At 46.5% G+C, this 16005-nt stretch overlaps 1 protein-coding gene across 19 annotated transcripts in view; it reads right to left on the bottom strand.

Moving 5' to 3' along the window:
• Nucleotides 1-16005, bottom strand: part of ARHGEF10 (Rho guanine nucleotide exchange factor 10) — a 131651-nt gene that overhangs the window by 77624 nt on the left and 38022 nt on the right. For 13 of the 19 annotated variants that reach the window (XR_011498907.1, XR_011498908.1, XM_070500140.1 and 10 more), the window contains 4 exons: nucleotides 11586-11662; nucleotides 9416-9472; nucleotides 5201-5364; nucleotides 2738-2854 (listed from right to left, as the gene is read on the bottom strand). Coding sequence is in view for 17 of the 19 variants with exons in the window: in XM_070500140.1 (XP_070356241.1) it covers nucleotides 2738-2854; nucleotides 5201-5364; nucleotides 9416-9472; nucleotides 11586-11662 (415 nt within the window). In the remaining 2 variants the exon portion in view is untranslated. The remainder of the gene's footprint in view (nucleotides 1-2737; nucleotides 2855-5200; nucleotides 5365-9415; nucleotides 9473-11585; nucleotides 11663-16005) is intronic. The other 6 variants (XM_070500152.1, XM_070500149.1, XM_070500147.1 and 3 more) reach the window with 1 other exon arrangement.

Here is a 16005-nt window from a genome sequence, read left to right on the forward strand (position 1 = left end):
TTGGAGCTGTTTGGTTTTGGTTTTGGTGGTTAAAACAAAAAGCAAGAACAAACTTTAAAAGTAGAGCCCTTCCCTGACGCAGGTAAAAAGTTTCCTGCTACGTTCAAAAGCCAGCCCTTACTTTTATTCTAGCCACTGACAGACGCGAAGAGCTCTGTGGAGTCGCAGGTGCAGAAACGAGGCCCACAGACATTTGACAACCGCCCCGGTTCCCAGACATCACGAGACACAGCAGAGCCACTCACCGGAGACACCAGGCACTCCCCACGGGCCATCCTCAGCGCCCGGGTGCAATCCAGCGTCACACGGACCCTGCCCACAACGCGGGCCGCTCGTGCTCACTCGAATGGCAAGACGGAGTTAGGTGAGTGGACAGACCGACGGCCAGTATGAGGAATCAGCCAGCCTCCACTCCTCCACAGAGATGGAGAGTCAGAAACACCACTTCCCCATGGAGAGGAGTTTAGTGACTGGTTCCCTCATGCCAGAGTCCTGATGTAACACATACGCCGGCCGTGAGCGCTCACGAGCTTCCGGGAACACTCTCGCACTTCATTCACATTTCTAATTCTTTAAAAATCTAACACCTGAGTACCGGCCATTGGACACCAAGGGAGTCTTCTTTAGAGAAAACCCAGAGGGTCTCTACAGAGAAGGCATGAGCCTTCCAAAGTGACCTGTCTACACTGCTTGCTGCCCTCGTCCTCCTGGAAATCCTCCTGACAGAGGAGAGGTTTCGGCACCGCTGTGCACACCCCTCTGCCTCCACCTCCCTCCGCGGGCCTGCTTTCTCCTGCTGGGGCACCTCGGGACCAGACCTGCAGGGACGCGCCTGGCTGTACATTTGGACAAGGCATCGCCCGGCTGAGGGGCAGCAGGGGCCGAAGCCGGGCCCGTGCTCTGCTGGCCAAGCAGTCCAGCCTGATGTGCAACAGGCTCGAAATGCGCACTCCGCCCTGGATGCTGTCGCTGTGCCCTGCGGGTTCGGGCGGTCCACTGTTCGCTCTCCATCACTCCCCTGGGGAGCATCCACACTCGAGAAGCTTCCAGGCCGACATCAGACACTTAGAATCCAGCCCTGACCATTTCTGCAAGTCCTTCATTTCCAAGTGCCTTACGGCACATCACCGAAACCACACCACGTCCTTCTCCCCGGCCAGGACCCCAACTCCGGTTCCCTCAGCCACACCATTGGTCTATTCTATCACGTCGGACACGTCAAAGCCACTCTTGGCTCCTCGGACTCCTGTCTCCCTTCAACCTAAACCGACTGCATCCTGTGGACGCACCTGCCAACACCGGCCGCCTCCCGTTCCCCACCACGGCTGCGCCTTCACGCCGCCTCGCTGGCCCTGTGCTTGGATGGCTACAAGGCACCTCTAGCTGGTTTCCTTCCTGACACTGTCCTTCCAGATCCCACTTCCTTATCCCAGGCCTGGACCTCAGCCTCGGTCTTCAGCCTGGCCCCACTCACCTTCCCTCCAACGAGAATCAGAGAACTGAGAACAGACGGATGGAAGAGAGCTTGCGTGATCGCAAAGCCCCATCTCCACACGAGGCCATGAAGACATTGGGTTCCAGGGAGGTGGAGGGCTGCCCGAGCTCACAGTGCTGCCCAGGACACAGAAGCCAGGGCTCCTGACTCCTCCGACAGTTCTCTTTCTTACTAGAGGAAGGGAGGCTGCTTGGGCCAGCCCTGAGTTATTTTCCCATCGCATTTCTCACTGTTTACGACACGGGGCTCTCGCCCCTGCCACTCCCAGCGTCTGCGCAGGTTTCGTCTGGCCTCCTTCACACATCTCCCCCGGGTGACCGAGCTCTGTGTCCATCGAAAATCCCATTAGGCCCTACATCATCCATGTGGCTGGCCCGCTGCCTGCACAGGAGCCAGCCAGATGCAGAAGTGGACAAAACGACGGGGTTCCTAGGGTCTTGCTCCTGCTTTGAAAAGCCTGCAGCACAAAAATGCTCTGGGATAAAGCAGCTGACTCTCAGAGAAGACATTTCCAGGCAAACATCTATTTTCAGTTAAGCACCATTCGACACACATGAACAAATCACAGAACATCGCAAGGACAAAAGATCAAATTGAAGTGAAAATTACTTGACAGTGCCCTTTTAAAACACCACTCCAAGAACCGACCACCACTGTGTTCAAATCCAGCAGTTCTCAAACCTGTTGGTCTCAGGAGCCCTTCCCACATGTAAAAATCATCAGGCACCCCAACGAGTTCTGGTTTGTCTGGGTTTTATTTATCTGTATTTACTGGATGAGGAGTTAAAGCTGAGAATAATTTTGACCCTATTTTATCAATATTCATTTAAGAATAACAAACTTCTTACATGTTATCGTAGATAACACATTTATGAAAAACTAATAATTTTTCAAAACAAACGAAAAAACGGTCGCATTGTTTTGCATTTCCCCATGTCTCTTGCGTCTGGCTCAGAGACAGCTGGAGGCTGCCCTCCGTCGGGCGTGACACCACACACGTGGCGGAGCCTCTGGACAATTCCTCCGTCCACGTGTGAGAGCAGGAGAGAGAGGAGATGGTAAATAACGTCCCAGAATTAACACGAACCCACTGAGAGCACCTGGAACCCCCAGACCACACTTTGAGAACCACTGTTCCAATAAAAACGGCCGACGTAGCTGCCGTCGTGTTTCTTTGGCAAGAACGGTCTGTTTTTGAATAAGCGCGATCGGCGTAGCTGGTGGAGAAGTGAACCACACTACCTTCAGTTCATGTTTTTGCTTTAGCTGCTGGATCTCTACTGCGCCCACCGTGTTTGCCATCAAGTCTCTCATCTTTTTCTCATAGTGCTCCTTTAAACGGCCTAGGTCATGGGAAAGCTACAGCATAAAGAGATACAGTCTTTCACAAAAGCGCTCTTTTTGGTACCTGGAGGCAATCTTACACTGAAAGGACTTGGGCAGCGTCTGGTGACTGGCGATCGCACACCAAGCTCCTCCTGCAAGCGGCTCCCGGGAACCACACACCCGGGGCGCCCTAGCCCACCAACCCTCGGGAAACAAATACATGAGTAAAACATATCATCAAAGAGAGACGCGATTGCAGATGAGTCAGACTGTAGACTTTTCTGTGCCAACCAAGAGCAAGTGAATGCACAAAAAATCTGCATAAGATCATTCATTTGCATTTTGATGAGATTAAAATGATCAATATGCACAATAAGTACATAATTATTCTTTTATGTCACCAAAGCTAAATATACTTGAGTTCAAGATTGTCTTGAAGGGTGGCATAATTTGGGGATGCCCAGCAGAGATTTTTAATCATCTCCAAACTGACGTAACCTTCTCTCCAACTGGTGGAGATGGGGTGAAATCTCGTACATCCTTCTTCACACAATCACAAACATCTCAGATATGCAGACTGAGCCCACTGCTCCTCTAGTGCATGTTTCCTATGTCGACGGAGACAAGGACACTTTAAGCAATTTTTGATAAAAATTTGAGACAACCCTTCAACAACTTAGTGCTATTTTGATAGTTTTTTAAAAAAATGGCTTCTTAAAGTAGAAAACTTGGTACTTCTTGGTGCTTCTATCCTGGCCACCTGGTATTCCCATCCCGGTCCCAGGGTGTTGCCCTAGCAACGTGCAAGTGTGGGAGGAAGATGGAAATGCACGCTCCTGGCCCTCATTAATCATTCTGCACTCACGGGCCTGGGTGCGCTGGCCTGTCACTTGTCCCTTCTCCTGGCAGCGAGAGGCTGCTGAACGTCAGCCATCCTCACTGGGCACTCCAGGTGGCCTGGCTGGGAACTCAGGTCCATTCGGAGGGCAGGGAGGCAGAGCCTTTGTTCAATAATCATGCTAAGGACTTATCAGGGGTCCAACCTTGGCCCAGCCCAGTTTGTACCATAATCAACCAGGCAGACTGACATGAAATTTAAGGGTGTTTTAACCACTCTTCCAAGACACCCAGTGGACACTCCAGCTACCGAAATCAGACCCCAAGGCATTCCCTTTAAATCTCAATTTAAACCCAGAGGGTCAGGCTCGGCTGTATTGGGTCAAGTACAACTGAAGCTTCTTTTATTGGCTAAGACTCAGTTGTAACAATTCTGACGAATATTCTGGAAATTCTGGGAAAAGCGTGTCATAATATGGAGTAACTGAGCTGACCACCACAAATTGGTAGATTCTGCTTGAGTTTCATGAAACAAGTTTACAGAATATGAGAAACCTAAACAACCCATAACCTGTCAGCCGTACGTACATGGGGGCCACATCCAAGATGTACTGGGCTGGTTATTCGGTGCAGGCAGGGCAGAGTTGGTTATTTACCAATTCTGTCGTGATGGTGAGGCATCAGGTCACAGGCTGCACTGATAACAAAGTCAGAGCAGCAGCCTCCATCTGCGTGCGGCCTCCAGCTCAACCTCACAGAGAAAGTGCACAAGTACGCTGACGTGCCGCAGACGTTACTACACATCGACCTTTTAGAGCCAGCCAAAAGCCAACAACGAGAGCATACGCACAGCCAGTCACCCCTGAGAACCAGGAACCTCACCTGGATGATTCGCCCGACGAAGGGCTCCCAGGTCCTCATCTCGCAGCCACCCAATTCTACAACGCACACTTTCAACCTCTGACATTTCTCCTTGGACCCTCATCTGTGCGTTTCACGCGCGCACACACACCAATTCCCTTTCAGGAAGGATACGCGTGGGCGGCTCTGGAGCTTCTGTTCTCTACCATCATCTTACACCTTATTCTATTTTTATACCTTCCTGTTTGTGTTGAAAATGGTGACGGTCCAACCCCCCCCTTAAAGGACAGCAGGTTGTCCTGTGTCTCAGGAGGACCCAATACATCGAGTCAGCGTCCAGAGCAAGCAGGAACTGTTGTGCACAAACGGTATTGTGTGTACACAACCAAATAATTCAGAGAATAGTACTTTCTTAAAATATTCAAGATAGCAAGCTTGCTTAGGATCTTTCGAGGGATCCTGTTTATAAGAATTTAACTTCCCATCCTCCCACGATTTTACTTACTATCTGAAATATGGGATGCTTTTTCTTTTGCCAGTATCTTATGCTTTCCTCAAACCACATATCAGCATCTTAAAAAATAATTATTTGAACATCATGTGAATGAAAATTTCATTTTACAGTCCCGCTCATACGTCAGTGTAAGAACATTCTGTCTCTCAAACAGACTGGACACATACTTGCTTCTTGTGGTTGCTGCGCAAGAAGGACCTGGGGACCCCGTTCTTGCATTCCGAGTCACTCTGCTCTTCGTAACTTTCAAATTCACTTGAACTCCAGCCGTATTCCAGAGAGCTGTTTCCACCTTCATCTCCATTCTCAACATCATCATAAATCATTTCATCTGAATGCATAAACGCCAAAAGGAAATTAAAAACAGAGCATTTACTAGCTATTGTTTGGGGCGTGTTGGTCGTTCCACTGGCAGAAGCAGAGCCCAGCCTCAGGCGTGCCCTCTGGAAAGGTGTCAGGCAGACCTCCAGGATGCTGGCAGGGACGTGCAGGGTTTGACAAAGCTCTGATAAATCCCCAGCCCCATCTGTATCCTGAGGACCACTGGTCCCTAAGAATCTACCACAATTATTCCAACTAACTTTTTGGACATAGAGACCTTTCCACGAAGGAAAATTTCTCTTTAGATAAACGTATGCAATATAAACAGATTAGATGGAAAGACAGACAGACGACAGAGAGACAGAGAGATGATGGAGAGACAGACAGATAGATGATAGATTGGAGAGACAGAGAAACGATAGAGATATTCAAATACAAACACAAGTGGAACTCACTATAAACTATAAATTTTGCTTTTGTGCTAAAACTGGCCTGCTAAAACTTATGAATAATCTATTACCCTATTTAAATGGCTTCACACACATGAAGAACACGTTTATGCCACCAAACACAATGCCAAAGGCGTAGTCCTTACAGAACTGCTGTCACCGTTGGCAGGTGGGCTACTGGTAGACTTCTGTTGGTGTTTTCATTTCTGAGGCCCCAGACCATCCCTCCTGTGTTGGGAAAGGCCTACTGGTAGGATAAAGTACCCAAAAATGAATTTGAAACATGTTTCTACAGAAACTAGCTTTTAGTCCTCACTTTATTTTCAGCATATATTTAAATAACTACCTGGGAGCCTATTATTCATAAGCACCTGGGAGCTTTATTTACAAAGAGACCTAAATGTAAGTGCTTGTCTCCCCCAATGTAGGAACGTTGAGGGCAGGACGACTCGGGCAGCTGGGCCCAGAACAGTGCTCAGGACGTCACTGCCTCCAAAGGTATTTGTGGAATGAATAAATTAACTCTTCACCATTCATTTAAGTCTGCTGTGGATTTGAAGAACAAGCCCTTTATTAAGCTGAGAAAGTTTCCTTCTACTGTGAGTTTTCAACACCGATGGGTCACCGAATTTCATCACGTGCGTCTTAAGCACATATTGAGATGAGCAAACGGTTTACGTCCATCGGTCTGTTTCCGCAGAAATGACGTTAAAAGAACCTAACGTTGCAGGATCCGTGAACTCCTGAGATAAATCTAAAGGACTCAGGTGGGCTTTCGCTCATTCATCAGGATACTGCAGGATTTCGTCTCCTAACATTTTATTTGGGATCCTTCACAGCACGCCTTTCTGGAGAAGGAGGTTATAAGTTTATACTAACTCCTAAGTGGGCTGCACAGCCCGTCTCTTCCACTGTCCACTGGAACAGCGTGTACAACAGAGCGACCACGTGTGCCCAGGAAGTTTGCTGTCTCTGACAGGACGACACGGGTCCCATCGGGCTGTTTGGCAGATTAGTTAAGGAACTAATTAAATACAGTGAATCATTATAGATTTATTAATCTTTCTATTCCAGACACAGTCAACTTGTAAAGGAAATTTTAAATTTTGTCTAATTCTCTTGATATAAAGTTGTTCACAGAATCTTCTTAGGGTTTCTGTAAACCTCTACTGCAGGTGACCCTCCTGATCCACCGTCCCTCCGTCTCTCTCTAACAGCATCTTTCTTCCTGGTATTACCAGAGGAAACCTTTGCATTCTTTTTTCTCTTTCTGTATTCTCTTCAGAGAACTGCTCCTTGGTTTTGCCAATTCTTTCTCTTGTTTATTTTCTGTCTTGTCATTTTTACTCTTATCATTATTATTTACTTCCTCTCCTTTCTCTGCGTTTATTCTGCTTTTCCGTAAAACTGAGATGGATGCTGAGCTAATTATTTTTCGATCTTTTATTTAACATATGTTATGATATCTATAAATCTTTCTTATTTTAAATCTATCCTGTAAGTTTTTATGTAATATGTTATTATTCAAGCCAGAATATTTTCTAATTTCCGTTCTGTTTTCATCCTTGGCCATGAATTAGGCAGTAGCGCTATTTTTAATTTTCAAATGTTTGTGTTAATTCTTCACCGATTTTATTGGGTTTTTTAAATCAAGAAATGAGGCCTAAATACCAATTCTTTGGCGTGAGTTAATATTTGCTTTGAGGAATACTACTCCATGTGTTTTAAAAAAATGTGCTTTCTGAAACTCTTAGCTTCAGGGTTCTATATATGTCCTTTAGGGTCATCATATAACGTGCTTCTATAGTCTATGAATTTTGTATTCAGGATCCCTAACAGTGGAGAGAGCTTCCTTAAAATCTTCCGCTCCAATTACACCTTTAACTATTCCTGATTTTATCTCAGTCATAATTTGCTTTACGTGTTCTGAGGCTACGTTGTTAGATCCATGCAAATTTAGAACTGTTATCACTCTCTCTCTCGTGAAGGACTTTACACCTAGTCAAGTTTTAGGGCCTAAAATTTAATATATTGTTATGGTTATTCTGGCTATATTTTGGTGGGAAATGGCCTTATATATCTTTTTCCCTCCACTTTCTTACAAATGTTCTGTACCCTTCTACATCTCTCATTAGAATCCAGGGCTGGCTTTGCTATTTTATCCAACCTGAGAATTTCTTTCCCTGGCAATTGGATCCAATTTATATCTACCGTAAGTACCAATACATTTGAACTAATTCTGCCAACTTTTTCACACGTTTTGCCATGCTTTCTTATTTCACATTTTCAGATTGCGTTTTTCTCTACTGGTTTGGAAGTTTAAATAGTCTATTTTGTTTCTTTTACTGGTTACCCATAAAATGCAGACCTGACCTACCACAGTAAGAAAAAAATCCGTACCAGTACCCTCCCCCTGAAAACGGCACAGACTCCAGCAGGCTCAGGGCCGGCCACCCTCACCCCGAACGGTAATTCACAGCTACCACTGCCTTGCGCTTCGGCTCCTCCTGCAGTTACGCTCTAGGAAGAAGCCACGCCACCGGTGCTGTGCTAACACGCTTCAGGTTCATTCACAAACGCATCACCTACGTGCTCACTGCTCTTTCCCGCTTCCCATCAGCTTCAGCCTCCTTTCCTGGAAGTACGACACGAAATGAGTCCGAGTGGAAAACCCCCAATCTCCGTCTGGCATTGCCTTTGTGTCTCTCTTTCTAAAGGATTATGCTCTCGCTGGATATGGAAAGCTAGGCCGAAATGCCCCGTCAGCACTTTGGGAATATTTCCTGGGGTCTCCCAGCCCACTGTTTTTTCCCAGTTACAGTTTCCTTGTGGACAATCGTGCTTTCTCTCCTGTTGTTTTTAAGATGCTCACTGTGGATGTGGAGCTCGCCAGTCTCCACGGTACGTGCTGGGTACGGACCGACGCTCGACTCTGCTCTGAATCTGTCTTTCTACAATCTGAGAACCGAAGTCTTTAATTCTAGAAAATTCTTAGTAATTCCTTCTTCTGTGCTCTCATTTATGTCATTTACTACACACACACCGGTACTCCTAGCCTCCATGTTTCTTACCGTTTCATGCTTTAAGTCTTTCTGCTTCTTTAAATCACCCTATTTCAAGTGTTGTCATACAAGCAGCACACACACATACGTGCACACACCAGTATCCACCACGTACTATGAAAGAGACATTATAAAACTTCCAAAAACATATGGGCTTAATCGTAATATAGATAAATAAAACATAATCCTGTGATTCCATTTCTTAAATGGATCATGGTGATCTGTAAACATGAAGTTGTTTTGAATTTTAAAACATAACTGGGTGAGGCCTGGGGATGTGTAAGACCCCAAAATGAATTTTTGCTCATTTTTATTTTTCCTTTGTTCATTCTTTTTTAATAATTTTTTTCTTATTATAATAATCTTTCCTGTTCAATGTAGAAATGCTAGAAGATAGATAAAGGATTAAAATTAAAATTATCCATTAAAAAAAAGAACATATGTGCTGTGCATCTAAGGCGTATGTTTTCACAAACTAGTCATTTTTACAACCAGAGAGAAAGACTGCTAAATGAAATGTCCTAAAACTCAATTCCAGACAAAATCAAACCTGGTTCAGAGTCTGAATTTTCTCTTGGCACATCATCGTAAATGGCTTCTTCTGGATCTGAAATAAAAGGAGGAGAAACTTTAAAAATTGACCGAGACCAACAGAGGGCAATTTACATTTCATGGGGCCATTGTCTCCTACGATGTTATAATTATTCAAAAAGTTAGTTCCCAGAGCAGTTAACGGTACCTTACCAAAACATAAGCATCCTTAGTAGGCCGTTTTCTTGGGATTGAAAGCTATCCCCCTAAATGGACCAGTTGTGAAATATCTGCAACAGGCAATCTGTCGGTTTCCAGGACAATTTGTTCCATTACTTCGTGTTCAGTTACACATTTCTATACGGCTCTTTCATCAACATTTTTAAGTTTATAAACTTAACGTGTTCTGATAAACAAGAAATCGAAAGTGTTGCACAGCGTTTCAGAAATAACGGGACTGCTCGGCTGGTGCTATGTAAGTGGGAAACCACTAACGTCCTCACCACTGGGCATGAACAGCAGGCACACGCAAGAATAAAAATGTTGAAATTTTAGGACAAGTCTCTCAAACTGTATTAGGTGGAACGTGAGCGTCCCCTGAAATTCTCACAAGTTTTCTTAAAAAAAAAAAAAAAAAGCAGGGCGTCCTCCCAGGGCAAAACCCTCGAGGGCACCGTGTTAGGCAGGGTGTGAGCGAGCAGCGCCGAGCTGGAGCTCATTAAGCATGAGAGGCCCTGCTCTCAGAGTCAAGCACACCATCGTCTTAGCGTGAAAACCACAGCAGTGGCTGCTCACCAGCAACGTGCCAGAACAAGCGAGACAAACGCCGCTCAAGGCTTCCTCCGACCTGGAGCCCTGGTCCCCACCCCGTCACCAGGAAGCGCACATTCAGGGACAGCCTTCCTCGCTTGCTGCCGTCAAGCTCCCATAGGGCAGACGCTCGCTTCTTTGGGATAAGATCCATTAAGTGCAAGCACAGCAACTATTCCCACCCCTGGAGATAACGGTGAGGGGCTGCGGGTTTACAGAGCTTACTTTCAAATACCCTTAATCTAATTAACTGTCATCTGGAGAACAAAAATGAGTAATAGGAGAAATTCAGGAAAATTTCACCTTGGAAATAAAATTGCTAGAGAACAGCAAGACAATAATTTAATCCTGTAACGACCCTGATTTGACAGCCTCCTAACAGAATCACCTAATTACGCTAAGTTCTCTGTTTTGACAATGTGACAATTAAAACCATAATGAAACATTTCAGAAGACAATTTGATAAGCAGGAGATAGCTAAGGTGGTTCCACCTTGTAGTCAATCCTATAAAACGACTGCACAGAAATTAGTGAGCCAGGAGGTAAGAAAGGGACAACTAGAAAAGCAATCTTTATTTTTCTTTTAAAAATTATAAAAGGGGGCTGGTATGGTGGCACAGTGGTTAAGTTTGCGTGCCCCACTTCAGCAGCCTGGAGTCACCAATTTGGATCCTGGGTGTGGACCTAAACACTGCTCATCAGGCCATGCTGTGGCAAGTGTCCATATATAAAATAGAGGAAGATGGGTACAGATGTTAGATCAGGGCCAGTCTTCCTCAGCAAAAAAGAGGAGGATTAGAGGCAGATGGTAGCTCAGGGCTAATCTTCCTCAAAAAAAAAAAAATTAAAAAACAAGTCTAGCTAAAACTAGTTCAGCTTTCTCAACCACGTGGATTAGAAGGTCTAGAATGCCATCTGGTCGGCAGGTTGGCTTAACCAACCACTCACCCAATCTTCAAGGACGGCGCCACAAAGAAGTATCTCACTGGGGGATCACAAGGAAGAAGGCTCTGTAAATGCCTGGGCGTGACCTGCTCATTGTGGGCTGGGGTCAGAAGACCAGTTCCCCAGATCTACGACTTATGACAAAAACCAGAACCTGTGCCAGAAAGGAACCATCGGGAAGAGATACGTGCTGTCTGGAGGGAGTGGAAATAACCGACAGAGGAAGAGAGAGCCCTGGGGAGGCACTTCCACAGTCAGCTCTGGTTAATACTCAGGCAAAGGAATATATCTTAGAAGTTATAGACATGACACAGGTCATTGGATAGTGAGCAGAGCCTAACAGAGCACGCCGTCCCTCGGGGGACAATGCCCACACTGAGCACGGAGAGGACTCCAGGACGGCCCGTCCAGTCCTGGCGGGGGGCGGTACGTACTTTCCATCCACGCGGTATTGGCCGGATCTGCAACCCATCGGGCGAGGGCGCTGTCTTCTTTATGGCCTCGATCTTCACTTTAAGAAAACAAACCATAAAGTCAGAATACTGAGAATCCTTCGGTCACTGGGCTGCTCAATGTCCCCAAAGCACACACACGCTGTGAGTTCAGACTGTGTATTTTCCCAGACGTCGCTATGGGACATACTGTGATGAGAAAAACAACTTTAGGTTTTCTGAGCTGCTGCCTCAGCAGTTCACAGTCTGAAAACCCTGCTCACACCCTGAGATAAGGACCTGAGCTTCAGATGACGGCCCCATGTTCCTGCTGCTTTTCCCAGAGCCCCTTTTAAAATAACCACTGAGAGGGGCCAGCCTGGTGGTGTAGTGGTTAAGTTCACGTGCTCCACTTCAGCGGCTGGGGGTCACGGGTTCGGATCCCGGGCACAGACCTACACACCACTCATCAAGCCATGCTGTGGCAGCATCCCACATACAAAATAGAGGAAGACTGGCACAGATGTTAGCTCAGAGCCAATCTTCCTCACCAAAAAAAAATGACCACTGAGAGTTGAGCCTGTGAAAAGTTAGTGACCTCTGCCCCAACCACCTTGTAAGTAACAGGTGCTTGCTCCCCTGCTCCATCTCCTGCTGGCTCGTGACCTGGGATGGAGGACAGCCCTTCCCCCGGCTCATTACCCATCCCCCCCTTTCTGGGCTCTGCGAGTAATAAATCTGGACTCTACCTCCTTTGTGCGAGTGTACTGAAACTGCGGCTTCAATCAGAACAGCCTATGGGTTTCACTTCCCCCAGGTGGGCACTCGGATGCTGAGGGAGCCACCTGCTGCCCTGTGGGGGTGGCAGGTGCCCCCTCATTCAGCAGGTCATCATCTGCTTATCCTTAATTCAATCCACCAGCTCTGGCTTCTCAACACATATCCAGTCCCAATTTTCATTCATAACTGATCACAAAGACGTGCCTCTGAACACCCACCCCGTGCACAGCAGTGTGTCTGTCACACCAGGAATGTGAAGGCACAGAGTCCCTGCTCCATGGGCCTGAATGGTCTTCTGTTTTCCCAGCAGACCTTCTTGAGGGCCCATCATGTGCCACCCACGATGCCAGACTGCAGACACACCCCAGGGAGAGAGGGGCCTTCTTGCCTCCAGAGACAGGTCAGTGAGAGAAAGAGACATGAGACCACCAGAAATAAAGGATGCTCTAGACTCAACCAGCGATATGCTCACAGTGCAATGGCCAGGGGGCCAAGCCACAGAGTCCCCTCCAAACAGGGGTCCGGATGCCCCCCTGCAGGCACAGGGCAGCCAGCGGAAGGCTTCCTTCAGAAGAATAGCAAATCTGAATCGTTCAACAAACAGAGCATCGTGCCTGTGAGAGGCAGGGCAGCAGACAACACGAGCACAGAGGTGAGTCAGACCTCCCACCTATGGGAGCACCTCATAAGGAAAAACTGAGAGTGGTGTACCTCGACTCGAAGGAAGAGACCGGAACTGGGGTAAGCATCTAGACGTAAACATGGGAAGACGTATATATAAAAAAGAAACACTAATACTGAGCTATGTGACACACAATGCAACATTTCAGAGCAAGTGACACAGATGGAGGGTGTCACAGCAGTGGACACTCTCTCTTTTATTATTTTTTTTGCTGTAAGCTCTAATGAGCAGTGAAATATTTGCAAGACTTCAGGAGAGGGAAAAGAGCAAAGGTTGTGAAACTTTCCAGATGATGGACACTTCTGCTATTCAAGGATGCGCGACACGACGTGCTGCTTCTCATATGAAACAAAACAAGCTACAACCGGTCCTCGTACTTAATCAAAGAACTTACCACGGTTTTTAAAAAAGCAGTATTCTTGCTCTTAAGTTTAAAATTATCTCAAAATAAAAAATTACCCAAAAAAGTAAGAGAAAAGAAAATCTGAAGCAAATGTGAACAGTACTTTAAATTATTCCTGAATGCTCCCATATGTTTAAAATACATCCTACTTTAGGAAATCATTTGAGGTTACCATCTCACTTCATTTTATATTCTTTTCCTTCTTAAAAAAATCATCCTTTCAATGGATATATTTTTCGCAGTAAGTTTTAATTACAATGACAACAATCCGTCCATCTTTAGTTACATACAGACTTTCAATTTCTAATCAGGGTCTTGGGTCGATCTGCTTTGCGACATCACTCTGTGGGTAAACAGGCAGAAAATGCCTGTCGAGTACTTTTCCCCACAGAACCTATGCGTTTCTTAGAGGAATGCACATAAGGCGACATTAATACCTTCCCAGGTGCCTTAAGGACTGAGGGAAAAGCTACGTGAGCGTGGAAACAACAGCCTGGCAAGGACTCGTGAGAGAGGACCCGGCTGGCCCCCTGGCCGGCTGCTCCAGCTGAGCGCCAGGTACGGAGGGGAACAGAGCCAGACACCGCGCTGGGGAGACGGCGGGCTCCCGCAGACGTGCACGAGCCAGCGCAGGCCCTCTGGGTGACACGGCCCACACCACCCAAGCTGAGGTCTTCATCAAGACTGCAGGGGGCAATGCCATCCATCCGGCTGCCACGCTGCGCGCGGGAAAGCGATCACCTCCCTCCCACAGACAAACAGAGTCCCCGCCTTCTGTCTGTACAACACAGACAGGATTCCACACCTGGGGGGATTTGCGCTTTGAAACACGGACAGGTGATGGATAAGGGAGATGATAACCTGGACAGAGGGAAGAACAGCGGCAAAGAGCTCCCAGGACCAGGGGACCCTCCTGAGGGAGTCCCGGGAGGGGAGGCTGGACAGGAAGGTTCGGTCGGGGAGAGGGCAAGAAAAAGGATGAGAAGTTTACCTTCTAGGGAAATTCATTCGTCTGTTCATTTATTCCTGAGAAACCGTGAGAGAACCCGACCTCTCAGCCCAGGAGAGGTCTTTCAGTCACAGGTGCTCACGGAGCCACACTCCCTTCTTTCAGAGTCATGATCTCCGACAGTGATCACCGACTCATCACTGTGAGCATCTCATGACTCTCCCTCTGCCCCACTGCTACGGCAAGAAGGACAACAGCACCAAGACTGGGGGACTTACTGTCCTACCCGACGTCCAGCACGTGGCAGGCACTCGATAAATGTCCAGTAAACGGAAAAAATAATAAAACACCTGCCATGCAGTAAACGCACTGCCAAGCCGGGTGGTAAATATTCTAAGACTTGGTAAAACTCAGTCAGACAAAATAGACTTTAAATCAAAAAAGGTTACAGAAGACAAAGAAGAAGGTTATATGTTGATTAAAGGTTCAACACAGCAAGAAGCTATAACAATTATAAACATACACGCAACTAACAAGGGGCCCCAAAATACATGAAGCAAAAATGCAGAGAATTGAAGGGAGAAATAGACAGCTTTCCAAGAATAGCTGGAGACCTCAACAGAGCACTTTCAGTAATGGACAGAACAAGCAGGCAGGGACCAACAAGGAGGCAGAGGGCGTGAACGCACCGTAGACCGCCTAGACCAACCAAGGAGCTGAAACCACAGAACTCTTAGAAGAACACACAGCTAAACAGCTTCACGACACTGGGCTCGTCAATGAGTCATTGGGTACAACACCACAAGCACAGACAATGAAGGAAAAAAACAGACAAACGACTTCATTAAAATTAAAAACTTTTGTTCATCAAAGGACACTATCGAGAGAGTAAAAAGACAACCCACAGAACGGGAGAAAACATTCGCAAATCAGGTGTCTGATAAGAAATTAATATTAAGACTATATAAGACTATATAAGACTCAACAACAACAAAAAAACCCAACTCAAAAACGGGCAAAGGACTTGAGTGACATTTCTCCAAAGATGACATACAAACGACCAACAAGCAGGGGAAAGATGCTCAACATCACTAGTCATCAAGGAAATGCAAATCAGACCCCATGCAGAACCCGTGTCACACTCGCTAGGACGACTACAGTAACTGTAAAAAGCCCAAAACAAGTTTGGGGAGCTCACGGAGAAACCCGTTCATTGCTGGTGGGAATGTAAAATGGTGCGGCCACTGTGGACAAGTTTGGCTGTTCCTCAGAAAGTTAGACACAGAATTATCATATGACCTAGCAATTCCACTCCCAGCTATACAGCTAAAGGAACGGAGAGCAGGCACTTGAACAGATGCTTGCACGCCAATGTTCAAAGCAGCATTATTCGTGACAGCCAAACGGTGGAAACAAACCAGGTGCCCATCAACAGATGAATGGACAAGCAAAACACATTGTATGCATGCCATGGAATATCATTCAGCCTTAAAAGGGAAGGAAACTGTGACACATGCTACAATATGGATGAACCTGAGGACACTATGCTAAGTTAAATAAGCCAGTCACAAAAGGACAAGTATTGTAGGAGTCCAATTACATGAGTTAC

Source organism: Equus asinus, chromosome 27 (genome assembly GCF_041296235.1).
Source record: "Equus asinus isolate D_3611 breed Donkey chromosome 27, EquAss-T2T_v2, whole genome shotgun sequence".
Classification (NCBI taxonomy): Eukaryota; Metazoa; Chordata; class Mammalia; order Perissodactyla; family Equidae; genus Equus; species Equus asinus.